This window comes from Phycodurus eques, chromosome 5 (assembly GCF_024500275.1).
Source record: "Phycodurus eques isolate BA_2022a chromosome 5, UOR_Pequ_1.1, whole genome shotgun sequence".
Classification (NCBI taxonomy): Eukaryota; Metazoa; Chordata; class Actinopteri; order Syngnathiformes; family Syngnathidae; genus Phycodurus; species Phycodurus eques.
In genome coordinates, this window is record NC_084529.1 from 28524164 (window position 1) to 28546062 (window position 21899).

Genomic DNA, 21899 nt, shown 5'->3' on the forward strand with positions numbered 1-21899 from the left:
GTCAGCCTCACAGTTCTGAGGTCTGGGGTTCAATCCCCGGCCCCGCCCGTGTGGAGTTCGCATGTTCTCCCCGTGGCTGCGTGGGTTTTCGCCGGGCACTCCGGTTTCCTCCCATATCACAAAAACATGCATGGTAGGTTGATTGACAACTCTAAATTGCCTGCAGGTGTGAATGGTTGTTCTTTTGTTTGTATGTGCCCTGCGATTGGCTGGCCACCAGTTCAGGGTGTACCCCGCCTCCTGCCCGATGATAGCTGGGATAGGCTCCAGCACTCCCGCAACCTTTGTGAGGAAAAGCGGCTCAGAAAATTGATGGATGTATTGAAATAAATATTTATCTAATAACATGACAAAAACATGAAAGGTTTAAAGGAAATACATCACACTCACCGGTGATGCTGATGGAGACTCAGCAAACCTCATTTCTTTTCTGTGTGTGTGTGTGAATGTGTGTGTTTGACCTTGTTGACGCCAGCACTTTGGATTCTGATGCCTTTGGGCAGATTACATTTACGTTGCAACACATAGAAGTTGAAATCTGATTGGACAAAAAAAAATAATAATAATCTACATATACAGCACTGTACACGACTGAAAGCTGAGCAAAGCACATGCACACATGCTATGAAATGAAGACAAAAGACTGTTGGAAATAAGTATATACTATATACATTTAAATGTTTTATTATGTTATATACAAAAATAAATGGGAATATTTTTTTATTGAATTAAGTTGTAATTGTAGATCAGTGCTTTTGATTGTGTTTAACATCAGCTGGGATACCAAATTGAATGTAGTCAAATTTAAATGCACTAAATACGGCCACATTTGTAATGTCCGTGAAGAAAGCACAGAATGTTTTTTGTTTTTGTTTTGTTTTGTTTTTTAACGTGCGTTTAGCTTGAACAGTTGTGACGTGTCGGTCACGTGGACACAAACAGGACTGGTGCAGTGAGTGGGTGCACTGTCATGTGACTTGGAAGCCAGACAGAAAGTGGGCAACGAGCGAGTGTTTGCTGCCTCGCTTTCATAAATCACAATTGAAGGGAATTGGTCAAAGGCAGGGCTGGGAAAAAGTGCAAAAATAAGCACGGTGCTGACTGTTGTTTGCTAGGGCTGCCTGTGCTTGATGACGTCAGCGTCCGCATTCCTTCACGTTGTGTGCGTGCGGCACTGATTTCAATTTTCAAACTATGAGTCGAGCCAACTCTACAAGCTCGTCACAATTCGGCAGTTTCACAGCACAGACGGCCGGAGAACGGAGGCGGCGGACAAACAGACGGCTGGGTCTTCTCTTCTGGACGCTGACAGGGTAAAAGTGTCACTCTTTGAAGGGGATTCATACATTCAGAACGAACACAAGTTTGGAGTGGTTTGGCTAGTTTAAAGTTTGACTGCTTGTTAGCGCGGGACTGGCTTGAGCTTTAAACGTCGTAATGTTGGGAATGTTAAAATAGCCAATCATGGAATTTTTTTGTTTTTTAAATGTTTGCATTTGTTCACGTTTAGAACCAAACCCTGCTAGTAACGTCAACGCAGATTGTTCGTTTTATTACAACCAGATGTTTGATGTCACGTGATTCAGTTTACGAGCGCTCCATGAAGTACTCGCACTCGGTACTAAGAAGAAGTGCAGATACTTGCGTAAAAAGTCGGCGCAATGATTAAACTCCTTTTTAATAAAGTAAACAATTGCAGAGTCTGAAATGCACTTTAATACAAACAAGTCAAACTATATACTTTTTAGAAGCAAAAATAAGACTTTTTTTCCGAAGCTGGACTCAAAGCTGTTAATTAATAACGTTGAAATCAAACAAGTCTCATGCACTTAAATGTCATTGTATTTTAATAAATGAAGGCTTGGCCTGGGGTAACCTTTAGCATGCAAGCGAAAAAATCATTCTTTGGTATTCTCAGGAGCGTCTCACTTAATCAGGCCTGTCTCACGACATTATATGACATCTTAATTTAGCCTTTTCTGACATACCGTAACATCGTTTGAGCTGCCTCATATTCGTCTCGCCTTAAACAGATACTTTTAATTCTGAATTATTTTTCTTTTTTCTTCTTCAGAATGATTTCTAACTCGACCAAACAAGTGCCATGCACAACCTTTTTTCAACAAACTCCTGTCAATTTATTCATTAACATGCTGCAAACATACTGGTTTAAATACATTAAGCACAAACAAATTCCAGGAACTTTTAAAAAAATATTTCTGTTATTATCTGATATTCATCACTACTCACTATGAAGTCAAATGAGCTTTCATTTACCTTGTTGTCCTCTAGTCGTAAATTATTCATCAAATTCCATGTTCCCAAACTCTAGAACTCTCTCGACAAATCTAAGCTTTTATACACATACAAAATGTTCAGGTGTAATTTGATGAAGGTTCTGTCCAGTCAATGAAGTTATACAGAGTGCAATTGAGACCAAGTCGTAATTCAAATTAAAAACATTGAATGCCCGTGACCTTTGAGCCCTCAGGCGGCACTGCATCAAAAACCGACATCAACGTGTAAAGGATATCACCACATGGGCTCAGGAACACTTCAGAAAACCAATGTCAGTAAATACAGTTCGGCGCTGCATCCGTAAGTGCAACTTGAAACTCTACTATGCAAAGCAAAAGCCATTTATCAACAACACCCAGAAACGCTACTGGCTTCTCTGGGCCCGAACTCATCTAAGATGGACTGATGCAAAGTGGAAAAGTGATCTATGGTCCGACGAGTCCACATTTCAAATTGTTTTGGGAAATTGTGGACGTCGTGTCCTCCGGGCCAAAGAGGAAAAGAACCATCCGGAATGTTATGGAGGCAAAGTTCAAAAGCCAGCATCTGTGATGGTATGGGGCTGTGTTAGTGCCAATGGCATGGGTAACTTACACATCTGTGAAGGCACCATTAATGTTGAAAGGTACATACAGGTTTTGGAGAAACATATGCTGCCATCCAAGCAACGTCTTTTTCATGGATGCCCCTGCTTATTTCAGCAAGACAATCCCAAACCACATTCTGCACGTGTTACAACAGCGTGGCTTCGTAGTAAAAGATTGCGGGTACGAGACTGGCCTGCCAGCAGTCCAGACTTGTCTCCCATTGAAAATGTGTGGCACATTATGAAGCTTAAAATACGACAACGGTGACCCCGGACTGTTGAACAGCTGAAGCACCTGTCATATGTACCTTGTGCAAGCTTTCTGATTTGAGCTTTGTTCAGTTGGCCAGATTTAACAGTGTTGCTGGATATGCACCACAGAATCTCAGCTGCCTACCAGAATGTAGTGAATGCATAGAAATTGAGAAGATGAGAATCCAGGGCCTCAAACCTACAGTATTGTTGATTACACACAACAGTCAGACTCTTCCTTTACACATAGCAATCAACTGGATAAAAATAGATTTTATGACATGGCATCATTGAAACAATGGCACACAAAATGTGGGCCAGAATAAACAGCAGCCCGACATGTTACTTTCTCTTCCCGCTCGGTTGTTTAGCTAACATTTCAAAGCGATAAATAGGAGCCCACCAAACCACAGATGTCTTTATGGAAAAGACAAGATAAACCCGTGTCATGCCTCGTTGGTCCCGGGGTTGTGATTCTTGCTTGTGGTGCGAGAGGTCCGAGATTCAAATTCTGGGAGAGAACAACTTTTAACGTATTTCGGGTGCAAACAAAATATTTGTGGACGCAGCAGTAGCTCATCTGTAAAGACCCAGGACTTGGGATTCTTCTCTGCATGCTTGTGATGTGGTTATCTGTGTAATGTGCATCACAAAATACATACTGCAGAGTGTAAGTTGAAGTTGATTAGTATGAGTATAATGAATTTATTCATTCATTCATCTTCCATACCGCTTATCCTCACGAGGGTCGCGGGTATGCTGGAGCCAGTCCCAACTGACTCTGGTCGAGAGGCGGGGTACACCCTGAACTGGTCGCCAGCCAATCGCAAGGCACATACATACAAACAAACAACCATTCACACTCACATTCACACCTAACGGGCAATTTAGAGTTTTCAATTAACCTACCATGCATTTTTTTGGAAACCAGAGCACCTGAAAAAAACCCACGCAGGCACGGGGAAAACATGCAAACTCCACACAGGCGAGGCCGGGTTTGAACCTGGGTCCTCAGAATTGTGAGACAGACGTGCTAATCAGTCTTCCACCGTGCTGCCATAATGAATTTAATCGAAAGTTAAAAAACAAATTATTATTATTTTTTTTTTTGCTTGGATTAGAATACAGTGGAGAATTGTTATGATGGGAAATTGATCTGGTAGAAAATTAACATGAACTGATCAATTATGTTTGTGATCCTCTTTAGGTTGGTAGATCTGGATCCGGAACCAGAGCCCAGATTTGAGGGAAGAGGCCAGGCTGGGCCCACATTGGAAATAGACAATGGCGTCCATTCCCGCCTACGCGGCTCTTCATTGGAAATCCGAGAGAAAGAAATTTGCGAAAAGGGTTCAGAGATCCTCAGCGAACAGTTAGATGCTGCAAAGATGGTGCAGGCATTTCTTTAACACACACACACACACACACACACAGTGCATTGAAAAAAAGACGGAAGTGTCACAAGTGAACTCTTTTCTCCTCATCTTTTTCAGGAACTAAAACTCAAAGATAAGGAGTGTGAGCGTCTATTGCAGGTCAGGAATCAACTGGAACAAGAACTGGAGGAGCTCACCGCCAGTCTATTTGAGGTCAGCCTCTTAAAATTCCACTCCCTCAAATGTATTGTATACAATAAATAAATGTATGTATGAAACTCCTGGTTGAAATTAATTGGAATTGTTTCCTCATTCACAACAGGAGGCTCACAAGATGGTGCGGGAGGCGAACGTCAAACAAGCAGGAGCTGAGAAACAACTTAAGGAGGCTCAGGGGAAGGTGTGTCAGAATCATCTTTATTTGCCAAGTATGTCCAAAAAAACACACAAGGAATTTGTCTCCGGTAGTTGGAGCCGCTCTAGTACGACAACAGACAGTCAGTTGACAGAGAACACTTTTGAGACATAAAGACATTGACAAAAAAAAAAAACAGTCACTGAGCAATAAAGGGTTGCTCGTTGTCTGGTAATGCTGGTACCTTTTTTTTTTTTTTTTGACAATTGTGCAAAAGATGCAGAGTCCTCTAGCAGTTAGAGCAGTTCGAATGACTAATATTGCAACAGTCCGGTGCAATGACCATTGTGCAAAGGGCGCCGAGACTTCAAGGAGTGGATGCGTTTTAAAGTGACGAGTAGTGCGATCATCTGGGACAATGTTGATTGTGCAAATGTTGCGGATACTAGTCAATCAGTGTGCAAATGGAACAGATGCTACTCTGGCATGAGTGGCCAGTACTGGTCAACAACAGATATGCAAATAGTGCAGCGTGGTGAGACGACTACAGTGAGTGCATGAGTAATACATAATTGGCCCCACAGAAATGTGACAACGAACTCAAGTCAAAAAATTGCCAGCATGTTGTAATGGAATTGTAGGTTAGGTGTTTAAGAAGTTGATCGCAAGAGGGAAGAAGCTGTCGGAATGTCCGCCAGTTCTAGTTTGCGTTGATCGGTAGCGCCGACCTGAGGGAAAGAGCTGGAAGAGCTGGTGACCGGGATGTGGAGGGTCCGAGAGGATTTTGATCTACTCTTTGCCAAAGAGTTGGTGAAACTGTAATTTACCAACTCAACCAAATGTACTGTAATCTCGCCTGCATATTGGAATGCCTTGAAAAACCCTCAAGGTCTGTTTTCGCCTTTCCATGTCCGGCTACCAGATCGATGTCCTTCAAGCAGAAGTGACAGCACTCAAGTCTCTGGTGTTGACGTCCACGCCCTCTTCGCCGAACCGCCAGCTGCATCCCCAGCTGCAGCTTCCAGTCAACAGACAGGTCGGCGGTCACAATCGCAACAAGAGTGTGAGTGGCGTTCTCCCATCACCACATGGGATCGATGCACTTCCAGTACAACCTGTGGCCAAAGAGGACCGAGAGGTAAAGAATGCCATCAACTGTGCAACCTTTTTTGTCTTGTTGTTGCTTTCAACCCTCAAGTCTTGGACTTTTTCCTCTTAAAGTGCCACAAAACGAAAATCTGTGTTTTGTTTCTAAATTCATTAAATACGTATATTTGAAGGTAAGTGCTGAAAACTCTTATTCATCTCAAGTTTCCTGATTTTGTGGGCGGGGCTAAAAAGTATCTTTGTGACGTCAAGAGGTTTGGGCATATACTTTCCAGCATGAGGCCCTCCCCCACTATATAAACACCAAGCGCAGTTATTCCATGCAGTGGTCATGTGGTGGAATTGCCACTTCCTTGTTCATAAAAAAAAGCGTGCAAATGCCCATGAAACTATCTATGCCCAAAACTCGAAAAAATACGTCTTCCCTAAAGTGTAATGTGTTTTGTGTTATTTGGGCTGTGTCTTGCTATCTTCCACCGCGGGATTGGGTTGCGAGGCAGGGGCCGGATCAGAACCGAACCGGGTGTGATCCGTTGCCCCGCGGCCCATTGCCAGCCCAACCGTGGTTAGAGAAGCCGCTGGCGATCTAGCAAAACAGCGTTACGGCCGTCAGCCTCAGTTGCCCGACCGCACGTCACGGGGCAAGGACGAGGAGGAGGGCGATTTATCCACGGGGAGCGGTGCAAGTCGCACGCTGTGGCCGCTTATGACGCACCCGACGGCGGCCACAGAAACGCGTTGTCCCGCTGAATTTCAAAGGAGGGAAATTTGTTGTGGTGGAACGGCTTCTAGTCATTATGACGGCTCACGGGTTGCTTCTATGCAGCCCGTGAAAATGTGTGCTATCTCCGTCGTCGGAAATTCCGTCTACGGGCTGTGAGAGCAGGAAGTAGACCACGTGTATTTGATTGACAGCTGAAAGGTCCAGGGAGGCAGGATTTTTAGAGCTCCCAGCGACACGCCCAAAGCGTCTGGAAGCTGAAAGACTGTCTCAGTTATTGACTATTTTGAAGCCCGATTTCGCATACTTTGCGATTTTTAAATCCATTCATTCATTGTCCGCCTTGTGAACAATGCTTTTTTTTTTTTTTTCTGTGATGCGTCAGATTTTTTGGGCCCGTTTAGTGGCACTTTGAGCACGTCTTTCTTTCTCGTAACTTCTCCTTCTTCTCTCAGCCTGCTGTTCCTGCTCTCCTCTCTCTGATTCTCTGCCTGCTTCCTGGTCAGTCTTTCAGTATATTGGCAGGAGCAAGGAGAGGGGCTAGAGCCTGACAACAGACAGGTAACTGTCTCCCCTCCATCTAGCACAGCCTCTTGGTTGCTTGGCTTTCAAACCTTCACTAACACCCTTCACTGTGTCTTTGTTGACAAGATGAATGAGGGACTGTCATGTCTCCACAGATGGACTCGGTTCTGTATGCGGAGTTCCTCATGTGGAAGGAGCGTCCGAGTCTTGATCGCTCGTCCGCCCTCATGAGTCGCATCTACAGAGAAGACATCGCCCCTTGCCTCTCTTTTACACGGTCTGAGGTCAGAATCTTCTTACCGCCATCAAATGGGATCAGTTTTCTGATTGCAGAGTGTAATCGGTGCAGCTGCTTGGGTCCACAGCTGTCCCAGCTGGTGCAGAGCGCCGTGGAAAACAACTCTCTGACTATCGAGCCTGTGGCCATGTCAGCGTTACCGATGGTTAAAGCCTCAGCGACAGAGTGTGGAGGACCTAAGTGAGTTGCTTTGTGTGCGTAACAATAGGCACACTGTATTTCCTTTCGCCATTCACTGCTCAAGTGGGGCCAGCCAACACAGTCTCTACAGTGGATCCTCTGAGGTCAAACACAGTACATTGTGGTACACTGGTCAATGAACATTGAAACAATTTGTCCCCACAGGTAATAATTGAAATAGAAATACATGGGGTCCTTGGTTTCCGATGCAGCTCTGTTCCTCTGATAACCCAATTTGTGTGAAAGTTGGCCGCAGCCATAGGACTCTATCACTAACACAGTGGCAAAGTGATAATTACAGTTGAAAAATGCATGAAAACAATTAAAGGCTACATATCAAACAGTCCAACGATAAACAGCAGGTACGGCGGTAATGGAGTGTACCTTCTTGTGCCGCGTGACCGAGTTCATTGGTCACCATTTGTAATCTCAAAACATCATATTTTTGGAACATCAAAAAATTTAAGATCCCTGTTAATATTTATGAACTGAAGAAGTAATGTTCCATATGTTAAGAATAGTCAAAAAAGGAAACTCTGTCTTTCCAAATGTACAACTTTAGCATCCGACTTCCAGTTGTAGCTAGGATTATAATTTTGTTTTTCCCCAAAGTATTTAACAGGGGAATTTAATCAGTGGTAGGGTTGGGCATCGTTTGAATTTGAGCGATTCCGGTCCCGATTCCTCATTTCGATTCCGGTTCCAAACGATTCTCGGTTCCTATTCTTTTAGGGGGATGTGTCAAAATTTTTTTGCATGGTTTAAATAAAGGTTAACCATTCTAAATTGTGAACATCAATTTTGTTAGCAGCTCGCAGCATTAACTAAAATTTGACTTGGGGTTCTTTGTAAGCAGTATCAAATGTCTCACTTGCAAATCTTGTTTCCAGTGACTGTAGGGCAGCAGTGGAGACGTAAGTCCTCTCAGGAACCTTGTCCCTCCTTCACTAATCCGCATTTACTGCAGCATGAGATGGCTCGTGTGCTGACAGCATGGAGAGGCCAGCTGATACATCTGTGACAAATGTTAATAAATGCACCAGATGCATGCATCTGTCCTCTAACCAGCAACACATTGCTCTTTCATTGACTATCCTAACCTCTGATTGTTCACGTCTTGTTTTTTGGGGCCTCATTCTCCGCTCGGATATGTCTTTTTACCTGAAAGCAAACAATTGATACTCATTTTTTGCTGCAAAGGCTCAACAGCGTGTGTCCATTATTGTAGTTTCAGTTTTTTAACCAGTCCTTGTCTTCCTGACAGAAAATGTGCATTAAGCGGCGTGTCGCGACTCTGCCGACATCGCATAAAACTCGGCGACAAGGGGAACTACTACTACATTTCCCCCTCCAGCCGAGCACGGGTAAGTTTAGCTGTGTCTCTGAGCTTTTTCATCATCCGCTGCTGTTGATACAATTTATGCGGCCTTGTTATGTCTTTCCAGATCACGGCCGTTTGCAACTTTTTTACGTATATCCGCTACATCCAACAAGGCCTGGTCAGGCACAACGGTAAATTCATTCACAAAATGATTGCTGTTTTTTTTTTGTTGTTGTTGTTGTCTTGAACCAAATCTAAAGTGTGATTGTTTTTGACTTGGGTTTCTGTGTAACCGGTATCAATATCAAACCTATGAACTAAAAGGCAATGTGTGTGTGTAACTAACCCAATTGACTTAATATTCATTAATGAATGTAATAATAATAATTAATACTCATTAATTAATGTTTCAGCTAAAAGTTAAATATAGCCTTGTCAAAATAGTTATTTGGAACTGCTTTATCATGCATAATGGTTTATTTGAGTTGACTTCACTGAAGTTGTTGTCGTTTTGCCCGTGTCCAGCGGAGCAGATGTTCTGGGAGGTGACGCGTCTACGAAGGGAAATGTCTGTGGCCAAGTTGGGTTTCTACCTCACAGAGCAGGGTTAGAGGACCTGATTGACCAGTGTGCTATGAGGACCAAGACTGTTAGGCTTACAATGTGGTAACTTATCAGAGGTCAACAAAGAAAACAGTTGTACTACCACAATAAGGCAACGAAAGGCAAAGTCGATTTTAATATGCTCTTATGAAAATATTTGCATGCATAGTTTTTTAATCTTGTTCATGAAGTCCCCACAATCCATACAAATGAAACTATGCATTATAGTTCAGGCATATGTACCGGAAGACTTATACAAGTAAAATGTTTATGATGAAACAATATTATGTACATGTAAGTGCCACATAGATTTAAAACCTTTATTAGCGTGATCGCCTTTGATGTACAGTACAGTCCCCACAGCAGCTCAGCCACGAGTTGAGTGTTTCAACATGGTCTGTAAATCTGCAGCTTCATGTTGGCCTGCCTGTTAAATGAGATGTATTGCCCTGCAGTTTATCGAAACAAAATTCAACATACAAGTGAAGATTCGCACATCCAAAATCAACACATGTACTATACTGTATGTATGAGACATTAACTGCAAAATGCATGAATGTTGTTCATAGCCATGCTATGCAATTTGCATTGGCTGTTTTACCTCATAGTATATATGTATTGTTATAGTTATTTTTGACAGTCAACTGTATTTTGAAGGTGAAAATGAAGAAATGTGTGGGTACGATAAGTGCCGTAACCACTTCTTGGCCTCTAAGGCTTTGATGTCTTCGGCGTCAGTGTACTGATAACTGCCAACACTCCATTTTCAAGTCTGACTATGCCACACTTCTCCCATTTTGTCATTTCCTAAAACGTGTTACTTCACATTGTAACACGTAAACGTCGGTCTGGACTGCGGTCATCATCAGTACCGGTTTACAGCGACACAAACCGCTGTGGGGACACACCCACAGTTGTTATACAGGTTTGGGAGCAGGAATTCAACACAGGCGTACTGAATAAACACTGAGGCCACGTCCCACTCAGAGGGGCTTTATGGAAAGAAAATCTTTCTTTCTTGGAGCAGACATTCCTGTAAACCTGTGGTTTCCGGCTTGAAATACCTTTTGCAAGCTTGCAGCTCTGCTTCCGTGGCTTCACAATACAGGTTGAAGGAGATCTCAATAAATCATTTGTTAATAATTGAGTACAGTGAAGGTGCAGCTCTGCTTCTGTGGCTTCACAAGACAATTTGAAGCGCGTCATAAATCATTTGTTAATAATTGAGACATTGGTGCGCAGGACAAAACACGGCCTTGCACTTTCATACTCGTTCACACTGCTTCAGTAATCTGTACATTTCCATCACAAGGAATGCTTCACAGTCAGGCCCGTTTTTTTTTTTTTTTTTTTTTTTTTTTTTTTTTTTTAATTAATAAATAAAGTGGTTGCTTAACTTTTCCCTTGGCAACATCCAGCGCAGACCAGCTTGTCTTTGTTTACCAAACACCTGAAACACCAAAGACATAAACTGTTTTAATAACCGGTATATTGGACTTTTCCTTTAAATAATGAATGAAAAGCTACAGTTCAGTATCTCTTGTGTCTACGGTGACTTGCCTTTGAAAACAGCTAAGGATCATCAGCATTCCGGCAACGCCACTGATCACGACTATGGCTGCCATCACAACCGACACGGCGGATGGCGATGATAACTCTGGATCAGTGTACAAAAACGGTATTCACAAAAGAAGCTAATGCACAGTGCACCGAGTGCAAGTCTGGAGTATGTGGGGTACGTGGAAAGGGTTCGCTTGAGAAATTCCCTAACTAACCAACCTGTGCAAGAAAAGGAACCTGGGAGGTTGAGACACTCCATGTTTTGCGGGCAAACTGGAATTTTTTGCTCACATTCATTCAAGTCTGTAATTAAACATGACATGGATCATTTAGATCTGATAGGATGGATATTTGACAACTTTCTACTTATTAAAAGTAAGATTTGAATACCCTGGCATGTTGGAAGTGGTGAGTTCCATTGCTGACTTTGTACGTCACAGCTGATAGTTGAAGAACCTTGCAGCTCAAAACCAGGTTGACACTCGTAGATAATCACAGAGTCACAGAGCAGGGAGTAGCCGGATTGAATTCTGGGTATGGGACCGCAGTTTGGATCTTGGGGAGAGGTTACCACACAATTATCACAACATTAAGGATTGCCTTGCCTCTCTGGTGATGTTTTTTTTTCCACCTGAGTGTGGTTCTTTCCACGGGCTGAGGTCGAGGTTTGGGATGAGCGGGCTGGAGCAGGCCAGCATGGCGTCTGGGTTCTCTGTGCGTGAGAAGGGGTCTACAGGCACGTGGGTGATGTGGCTGTTGTCACAAATGATTCGTGACAGAGAGACGGCGTGGAGCTGTGTCCTCTGCGTGTTGGTGAACACTCCCTCCCTCTCCCACCAAAACCTTCAGATTAGAGATTTCTTGTGTCTGAAACAGTGTTTAGTTGAGACTGAGGAGAAATGTATTCTACCTGTCGCCGTCTCTCAGGGCTCTGAACTGTCTGGCCAGCAGGCAGGACAATAGTGGTCCAACTCGGCCTCCGGGTAGAGCCGGTTCAGAGATGGCCCCCACCCACACGTCGATGTTGTGCGCCGTACCGTACAGTTGCTCGAATTTGTGAGCAAGAGTTGGATTACCCAGAATGTCTGCCAGCGTCAATGTTGTGTTGGGAACAGAAAGACCGCAGAACCTTCGCCATGAGCTGTATCCTGGTCGGGATCAGGCGAGGAAGGTCAGCAAATGTTTGTGCGTGAGGTGATTTTTTTCAGTCGCCGCTGATACCTGGTAGGCCGTGGTCCCGGCCCCTCTGAAGGTTTAGGGCCCCGAGGTCCAGAGGCATTCCACCTTGCGCCTGAAACAGATGCTCTGTAAGCTCCTCCACCATCATCTGACCAGGAGTTTGTAGCTTTGCAGGAGACAGCAGGAGGCCACGCAGCACTGGGTCTATGCCACCTGATGAGGACACCAGGAGAAAAACTGAGCTCTATCTACAAATACAGTATTGACTAAAAGCTTTATCCAGCTACAGATGGTATAAGATAATAGGATAAGATTTGACAGATTGTATTCATTTTCTTTAAGGAGACATCCATCCATCTATCCATTTCCCATAGTACTTGTCATCATTTGGGTTGTGAAAGAATTTCAACTGTCTTTGGATGTGATGGTACGCTCTGGTTACCAGTCAACGGCAGGGCTCATTTAGACGAACAACCATTAAAACTCACATTCAGCCTTATGGACAAGTCAGTCTTCAATTTCAATTTACCTTACATGCATAGTTTGAGAATGTAGGAGGAAGCCATAGTATCCAAAAACAAAACAACAACACAACCACTTAGAGCACATTCAAGCGCCACACGGGAAGGCTTTAGCTGAGATCCAAACCCAGAACCTCTCGACTGCGTGGCAGACCTAACCAATATTGCACCAAACAGCAACATAAATATGCTTAATTTGCATGCCTAAACTTACCCTCCTGGACAACCCTCCATGAGGCGAATAAAGAATGATGCAGGGGGAGCGAAGGATAGTGGGAGTTAGCGGCGTACCCAGGCCCAAGTCTGGTTACGGTCGGCTGCACGGTGACATGAGCAAAACGAAAAGCGGCGGTGGCAAAGATGTTGGCAACGCTGGGATCCACGTCGGGGTCATAGACCTTGTAGGGAGGCATCTGCCCGGACATGGCTTTCTCTCCGAGGATCCGCGGTAGGTAATGTTCCCACGTGAGGATCTGAAAAGCACCAGGACTCAAGTTAGCCGCTGAAAAACGTCAGGGCAAAATGAGAACTCGCCAACGTGTTTTAATGGAGCGTTGTGCCAGGATGCCATCTTTTAGACCTATTATAAGGCGTTGTACTCTGAGCTCACAAAGTCAGAGTTTGCATGTGTAACAGCAAAATACAGCTAGGCAGAGTCGTACTCAACATCAGTGCAGGCTGAAATCTTTTAGTTTTAGTCTCTACGAGTATGATGGAGTCATGTCTTGTCCGTCCATTTTCATAAACAATACAGTATGTATGTCAGTCTAATCAGATACATAAACATGCAATATCAATATCTGTGAATTCACATGCACAAACACACACGTGCGCTGTAAATGTACTTCATATAATCATATCCATGTGATGTCACGATTATTAGCGATCTCTTTTAAGGCGATGTCACATTAAATTGGGCTCCAGAGGTCTCAAGGACAAACTAGTTCTCGTTGAGACTTTGGAAAGTTGAGCTAGAGGACACAATGTAGAGAAATGTAACCCAAAGAGGCTAAACACAGAGACAGTCTGTCAAAATAATGTCCATGACAAACCGAAATTAAAAGTACTCTGATTTCATTTTCCGTATTATATTTGTTTATCATTCAGTCGCTCACGATGATAGCTGGGATAGGCTCCGGCACGCCCGCGACCCTAGTGAGGAGAAGCGGCTCAGACGATGGATGGATGGATGGCTACAAAAAGAATAAACAGCTGAAGTCTTGAATCTTAGTGTGGCACCTTTGGCAAACGGAACGAGGTAATTCACGCACCCACATAATAAATACATGTATTGTCAGTTCACATACACGGAAGTCAGGCGAGTGAACCACTAAACCGTCAGCGGCAACGCTATAAACATACGCATATAAACATCTGTCTGTGAGGTCACATGCAGACACGATAAACGCGCAAAATGCAAAATTTCAGGTCCGGAACTACTGTACCCTGTTCGAAAAATTGTACCTGGTGGATGGCTCCAATGATCTTCCGGGCCTCCTGGTAGAGGGTGTCGGGACTCCAGTGGGGGTTTAGGTCATGTAGCTCTTTGACCAGACGGTTGTGCTCTCGCAAGAAGAGTGTGTGCAGGACCACCATGCCTAGATGTTCATTGGCTCTTGAATCACCTGTCAAACATGACTCATGAGCTCCACTAGTGGGAAGTACATTGTTACTAATTTGTCAGATATCTACTTTATTTATTTTTCTGATGACTTTTTACTTTTACTCCATACATTTGAAAACGGAAATATATATATATTTTTTATTCAAATAGCTACTTTAAGGATAGCCGCTTTAGATGCATCATCTGATTTTTTTAGGCGGTCTTTACAATACATAAATATAATCACCAGTAATAGAAAATCATGATTAAACACAAATACAGAACACAATACAAAACATTTAAACACAGAGGTTTAAACAACAAAGAGGAAACTGAAGCATGATGGCCTTTTTTCCTTTTTTTAATTTCCTGAAAAGTTGTCATTTTGGAGGCCATTTAAGAATCTACAGATTTGACTCAGTGCTTCTACTTTTCTTTTGGAGGCCGCGCTCACCGGCTTGGAAGCACGATGTGCCGTTGTCCCGAGGCGTGGAACCCTCTCTCGGGCCGCAGGGATCCAAGTGAGCTTGCGGGCGAGGCAAGAAGGGCATGTAGGCCAGCTCCCCATCCGAGTGCCGCGAGTTGCGGGCCATCGAGCCGAGTGGTGAGGAATGGTCACGCAGCTCCAGAGCCTGGTTATCTGAACTACCGTACACCATGCTGGCGTCCACAAAGGAGGTGATGGCGTTGAGCTGCTCACGGTGCAAATGAGGCCCGACTCTAGCCACACAACTTGGTGCAGAGCGGAAGAAGGGCATGCAACTCTGGATGCCGTACCGTGGATCAGATGGTGGAATCTGAGGAGAGAAGCTTTTGGTTTAACGGACAAAAAAAACCTGCCTTTAAAAACAAAGATGGAACACTTCTATGGGGAAGCAGGGCGAATCCCGGCTGCAGGTGCGGGTGCAGTCCGCCCCAGTCCGGAAAGCCGCTGTGCTGGCGCTCTGGGGTGTCAGCACCAGGTCGTGGTCAATCCACTGGCCCCACTCGACCAGTAGGTGGGACAGAGTGGAGTCCAGAGAGATGTTGTCATTGCGAGTGAACAGAACCTCCTGAGACACCAGCCGGACCTGCGCAGACCACCGAGGAGACCGATGGGTGAGGCCAAGGTTCTGTCAACAGGACAGCGACAGTGGACAGTGGGGTGTTGCTCCGGGGGTCTTACTGGCGGCAGGTTGAAGTTGTGGTAGGTATGATCTGGATCCCGGCCTCTGGGTGTCCCCCACGTGTCTTCATACTCTGGAGGCAACCAGCGAGAATAGGGAATGTTTGCAGAGCCCCATCTGGGATGTTGTCTGAGCAGGAACAACAGCAAATACAGATTTCCCGAGTAAACCTTCTCAATTCTCCTTAAGGGAGGTCATATTGTATATATGCACATGAACAGGCAGTTATCATCTGCCTCATGCAATTACCACCCTCTCCCAACCTCAGACATCTTGCTTTGTTTTACAGCAAAGTGATAATACAAAGTCACGTGTTTTAATAAACAACAACAACAACAACAACACTATATTGTTTAAAAACATAAAACATATTGAAAGAGATGATATATAAAAACTGGTATTTTTCATTGTAAATTTGTATTGGATGGTGCCTTTAAGGGGCGTGGCCTCATGAGTGATGTCTGGGGCTGGAGTCGGGTTGGCCGGCGCGTCTGCGTGTAAGTGTGAGTTGTGGCCTCATCGCGTTGCATGATTGGCATATGCTACTTTGATTAATTGACCTATGGGGCTGTTTCAATTGAGCCCTATGAAATCTGCCTAGCAACATGTGCCATGGAAAACTTGGCATGACCGGGAAAGAGAATTCAGGCAAATTTATTCATCACCATTTATTTGCATGTTATATAATTAATTGTTGATTGTTTGATTTGTATTTATGTACAGCACTCTGTTTCAGCTGCTGCTTGTTCTACAAATAAAATTGAGTTGAGTGATTGTGATTTAATGGCGGCACGGCGGGCGACTGCCTCACAGTTCTGAGGACCGGGGTTCAATCCCCGGCCCCGCCTGTGTGGAGTTTGCATGTTCTCCCCGTGCCTGCGTGGGTTTTCTCCAGGCACTCCGGTTTCCTCCCACATCCCAAAAACATGCATTAATTGGAGACTCTAAATTGCCCGTAGGTGTGAATGCGAGTGCGAATGGTTGTTTGTTTCTATGTGCCCTGCGATTGGCTGGCAACCAGTTCAGGGTGTACCCCGCCTCCTGCCCGATGACAGCTGGGATAGGCTCCGGCACGCCCGCGACCCGCGTGAGGAGAAGCGGCTCGGAAAATGGATGGATGGAAGAGCTGACCTGTTGTTGCAGTGTGCAGTGATGGACCTGTAGCGTTCTGCCAAACAGCCAGTAGGACAGCTGGGTGTGCGCAGCTGAGCCAAGCAGCCAGTGGCTTGCAGGAGATTCTCTTCATCTGCTTCACTCAGAAGCTCTGTTGGGGTTGAGAAAAAAGACATACACAGGAAAGTTATTGTGCATTTACAGTTTTGATGTTATATTTCAACGCTGATATTTTGTACTTTTCTTTTTTTTTGTATCTGGCGTGTTAATGTGTTCTGCGAAGAATATAGTTCCCTTACCAGACATTGTGAACTATTAGTGGCTGTTTGTGCCCTGTTCTTTTTTGTGCAATTCTTACTTACGTATTGAGGAAAACTCTCCACAGCAAGCCCAGAGTTGAGATTCAAACCCGGAATTTCAGAACAGTGAGGCAGACATACTAACCACTTGTTACTGTGCTGACCAGGTGGTGAATAACTAGAATCCCCAAAATTTCAATGTAAATATAATTTTCAAAAAAAATTGTGATGCCGTAGATATTAAATCAAATTATTGCCCCCCTTTTTTTTTTTAAAGCCATGTGAGTAGGATGACAATGTGCATGTATCCAAATAAAGCAATATTACAACTTGCTCTTTAACAACGGTGCTGGAAAATAACAGTTGTTGTCCAGTTCCACAACCATCTCCGAACAAATAGTCTGACAGGGAATGTTGCAATCTTGTTTCCGCTCAGATGCGTAATACAGAAACTGCTCTGGTCAGGGTCACCAACAACCTGCTGATGACGGCTGATGCTGGCTCTCTATCACTCCTCATCCTCCCGACCTCACCACAGCTTTTGACACTGTTGTCCACCGTATCATCCTTCACCCCCTTCAGCCCACTATCGGACTCTCTGACTCTGTCTTGACCTGGTTCACTTTCATATCTCGCTGACAGAACAGAGTCTGTCTCGCTGGGAAGAGCAAAGTCAGCCACTCTCCCTGTCACCTGTGGTGTCCCTCAAGGATCTGTCTTTGGCCCCACCCCTTTCACCCTCTCGGTCGTGTCGTAAGCCGGCATGGAATCTCATTGCATTGCTACGCCGATGACGCCCAACATTATCTCAGAACCAACCCAACCCAACCCCCCTCTGCAGCATTCCGTTCATCCCTTAACTCCTGTTTGGAGAAGATAAAGGATAAACGTAACGTCCCCCAAACTAAATGGCTCAAAAACCGAAGCCATCCTAGTAGGCACCCTGCATCAAATTCACCATTCACAAGCATCACCTTCTCCGGTCTTGACATTCAGCTCTCCTCCTCATTCTCCAACGTGGCTGTTATAATCGATTCACACCTTTCGTTTGAGGCTCACATTAAACACGTATTCAAGACCTTTTTCCACCGCAGCAATATTGCAAAACTCCGCCCCACACTCACTCAGATGTTGAAAAGCTTGTCCACGCCGTTGTCTCTTCCAGGCTGGACAATTGTAACGCACTTCTCATCAAGACACCCATGCAGCAAGAACATCCAGCAGCTGCAGTACATTCAAAACCTTGCTGCTGGGATCCTGATGCGAGAGAGAAAGTACGACCACATATCACCTGTCCTCAAATTCCTCCACTGGCTACAAAATCTTGCTGCTGCCCCACTAGTGCCTTCAAGAGGTTGCCCCCCTCTACCTCAAAGAACTGCTCACCCCTCATTCCTCCACACGCCACCTCCACTCTGGACAGGCCAACCATCTCCAGCCTCTGAGGACCAGACCCAGAACAATGGGAGACTGCACTTTTTTCTTGGCTGCTCCTAGTCTGTGGAATGGGCAACGCAGACTGTGGATGCTTTTAAAAAGGCCTGAGAACACACCTTTAAAAAGTCTTCTTTTATACTTTAGCACTTAAAGATTGTTTATTCAATGTAAAGTGCGTTTATAGCTAAGATTCATTCATCTTCTTCTTCTTCTTCTTATTATTATTCTTCTTCTTCTTATTATTATTATTATTATTATTAGTAGTAGTAGTAGTATTACCGGTATTATTATTATTGCTCTACAGTACTGTTGTACACCACTGCAAAGTACAACCACAATAATAAACATATCATGAACACGTTCTTAATGAAACGTCCACCTAGTGTATTTTGTTCAAAGTTGCGTACCGTGACCGCTGGGCTGCGGTATAGTGCGAGTGTAGACCATTTCTCGGATCAGCGCCACCGTGTTGTCCAGCAGCTCGGCGGCCCGAATGTGAGTCCTGCTTGTGGTTTTGGTCTGCTTGAAGTGAGCCAGAAGATCAGTTGGTCTCAGAGCACCTTCGGACAGAGACTTCCTCACCCTACGAGGGGCACATTGTTCAAAACTACTAATAATATCTCTTTTTTGGGAGATGTTGCCATGGTGCAGACAAGTTGCGGACCTTTCGCTTGTGTGAGCGTAGGCGGCATCGGTCAGCTCAATCGCCTTGCGAAGAGCCTCCTCCACAAACACAGAGCCCACATATACTGTTGCAGACACAAAAACATGAACTGTTCAAGTTGTCACAAGCTACCCTGATGATCAGTAACTATGGAAAGTCATTTGAGCATTTATTCGAAATCTAGCTTAAGGTCCATGTACTAGTATGCGCTTTGTCCTCACTACAATGACAATTCAGCACACTAGTAGAACACCAGTCACATTGTTTTCAACTACTGCCCACTTGTAGAGGAAATTTGTTTTACTGTCTTACTAGTAACATTTTTGACACTACTGCCTTCCACTAGACACTAGCAGTGGAAAGAACATTACTCGTAAGACTGACATTTTACTATTGTGCCCTCGTTGTTCTACCAGTGCGCTGAATTGTCTTACTAGTAAGGACAAAAAAAAGTTACTAGTACATGGATCTTTTTTTTCTTTTTCTTTTTTTTCTAAATTGTCCTGTTTGGTTGTTCGGTCAAATCCCTTGTTATACAGTTTTACTGTGGTTTTAAGGTGCCACTGTAGTTCTTTGCATTCTGATGGATTTTTATGGAAAATCTCAGTCATACAGAACAAAGGGAAGTGACAGAAATAACAAAAAGGAGAGAAAGTGAAAAACTAACTAAATAATATAGGAAGAGAAGACAACTAAGGACAGGACATAAGATGTAAGAAAGATGAGGAAAGTAAATCATTGGAGTATATGCCTCGTACAATGACACATCAGATTCGAATGTTGTCGGTTTTTGGCATGTGGGAGGAAACCAGAGTACCCGGAGAAAACCCACGCAGGCACGAGGAGAAGATGCCAGACCAGATTTGACGCTGGGGCCTCAGAACCGAGACGAATGCTAACCAGTCGTCCGCCGTGCTGCCACTTAGGGACCCTTATTGCAATAATTCTAGTGCCCCCCAAAAAAAAAAACTAACAAAATAATTTTAGTTTTTCTTCTTATGCCAACGATTCGCTTTTTTAAATAATGTTGCTTTCTTCCTTAATATAAAAATGATGCAGTATATCAAGGATATATATATGTTTCCATCAGCAACAACCTGAAGTCCTTCTACCTGAAGTGTTGTCTGATGACACTGCATGCTCTGGGAGGAACAAGAGCAGGATGATGATCACCTAGAAGAAGACGACATTTCAAACGAGACACCGAGCACGAAACAAATGCGTTTCAACCAACTCACCCTATGGAAAGTGTCCATCTTGATATGTGCGCTGTTACAATAAGGCTCCTCGTACAAAACAGCATCTGACTGAGGCACATGGCCGACGCCAGCAGGTGTGTGTGTGTGTGTGTGTGTGTGTTTGTGTCAGATGGCCTTTTATACACAAGCAGGTATGTGCAGAATCCCCTTATCAGTACTGCTGGTGACAGGAAGGAGACATCAAACCTGAGCCACGCCGCCGCTGCCACCTCGCAATCTTTTTTTCATTCAATTCGATGAAAAGCATTCTGTCATGTTAGGACCATTTGAAAGAAATGAAAGCTTGTGTCAGTTGTGCTTCAGGGGAGCTACACCAGGGGGGTGGGCAAACGTTTGGACTCAAGGACCACGTTCAATTTTGGAAACAAACAGATGAGCCAGATCTTTTCTTTTTTTTTTTGAAAGAAAAATTATTAGGCTCCAGCTCCCCGTGACCCAGAACACGATAAGCGCGATAGAAAATGAATGGATCATGTAATTAAGTATCCAACCGGACAATTATTAAAGGAAACCCTAACTCTGTTTTGAAACCCTGATGTGAAACAGTGACCCGATTTTAAACCCAACTTTGAGACCCTGAACCTAACTTGAAATCCTAACCCGGTATTGAAACCCTACGTTGAAATGCTAACCATTTGAAACCTTACTTTGAAAACTTAACCCTGTTTTGAAAGCCTACTTTGAAACAGTCACCCTGTTTTGAAACCCTACAGTGAAAACATAAACCTGTTTTGAAACCGTACTTTGAAAACCAAAACCTACTTTAAAACCCTAACCCTGTTTTGAAATTCGTATAGTGTGTTGCAACCCTATTTTGAAACCCTAATCCTGTTTTGAAACACTACTTTGAAACGCGGGCCCTGTTTTGAAACATTACTTAAAGACCCTAACCCTGTTTTGAAACCCGACTTTAAAAACCTAGCTCTGTTTTGAAACCCAACTTTGAAACCTTAACCCTGTTTTGAAACCCTAACACTGTTTGTAAACCCTACTTTGAAACCCTAACGCTGTTTTGAAACCCTACTTTGAAACACTGACCGTTTTAAAACCTTACTTTGAAACCCTAACCCTGTTTTTAACCCTACTTTGAAACCCTAACCGTTTTCAGACCCTACTTTGAAACCCTGACCGTTTTGAAACCCGTTTAAAACCCTAACCCTGTTTTTAAACCCTAATATTGTTTTGAAACCCTACTGAGAAACCCTGACCGCTTTGAAACCCTTACCCTTTCTTATACCCTACTGTGAAAAACTAATCCTGTTTTGAAATGCTACTTCGAAACCCTAACCCCGTTTTGAAACACTAAAACTTTTTGGAATCCTACTTTGAAAACCTAACCCTGTTTTGAAAGCCTACTTTGAAAACGTAATCCTGTTTTGAAACCCTAACCCTGTTTTAAAACCCTACTTTTAAATCATAATCCTGTTTTGAACCCTTAAAACCCTAACCGTTTTGAAACCCTACTTTGAAAACCTT

General features: G+C 43.9%; 2 protein-coding genes across 6 annotated transcripts; one reads left to right on the forward strand and one right to left on the reverse strand.

Annotated features, from left to right (window-relative positions):
* The first annotated feature begins 989 nt into the window (after window positions 1-989).
* Window positions 990-11027, forward strand: rab3il1 (RAB3A interacting protein (rabin3)-like 1). 2 transcript variants are annotated; one of them, XM_061676070.1, is made up of 11 exons: window positions 990-1313; window positions 4344-4527; window positions 4630-4725; window positions 4835-4912; window positions 5790-6005; window positions 7376-7504; window positions 7586-7698; window positions 8589-8612; window positions 8963-9062; window positions 9144-9210; window positions 9545-11027. In XM_061676070.1, exons 1-11 carry the CDS (start codon window positions 1195-1197, stop codon window positions 9628-9630), a joined length of 1212 nt encoding a protein of 403 aa, XP_061532054.1. In that variant the 5' UTR covers window positions 990-1194; the 3' UTR covers window positions 9631-11027. The 2 variants fall into 2 exon arrangements, with proteins under 2 accessions (XP_061532054.1, XP_061532055.1); XM_061676071.1 differs by lacking the exon at window positions 8589-8612 and having other exon boundaries at window positions 9545-11026.
* epx (eosinophil peroxidase) lies at window positions 10984-20492 on the reverse strand. 4 transcript variants are annotated; one of them, XM_061676039.1, is made up of 16 exons: window positions 20403-20492; window positions 20277-20337; window positions 19165-19249; window positions 18908-19083; window positions 16783-16915; window positions 15651-15780; window positions 15349-15555; window positions 14940-15282; window positions 14347-14507; window positions 13097-13355; window positions 12404-12574; window positions 12093-12330; window positions 11814-12010; window positions 11573-11737; window positions 11183-11485; window positions 10984-11072 (listed from the first exon to the last, which is right to left on the reverse strand). In XM_061676039.1, exons 1-15 carry the CDS (start codon window positions 20418-20420, stop codon window positions 11247-11249), a joined length of 2583 nt encoding a protein of 860 aa, XP_061532023.1. In that variant the 5' UTR covers window positions 20421-20492; the 3' UTR covers window positions 10984-11072; window positions 11183-11246. The 4 variants fall into 4 exon arrangements, with proteins under 4 accessions (XP_061532023.1, XP_061532022.1, XP_061532025.1 ...); XM_061676038.1 differs by having other exon boundaries at window positions 11814-12025; XM_061676040.1 differs by lacking the exon at window positions 10984-11072 and having other exon boundaries at window positions 11397-11737; window positions 11814-12025.
* Between the last annotated feature and the right edge of the window lie 1407 nt (window positions 20493-21899).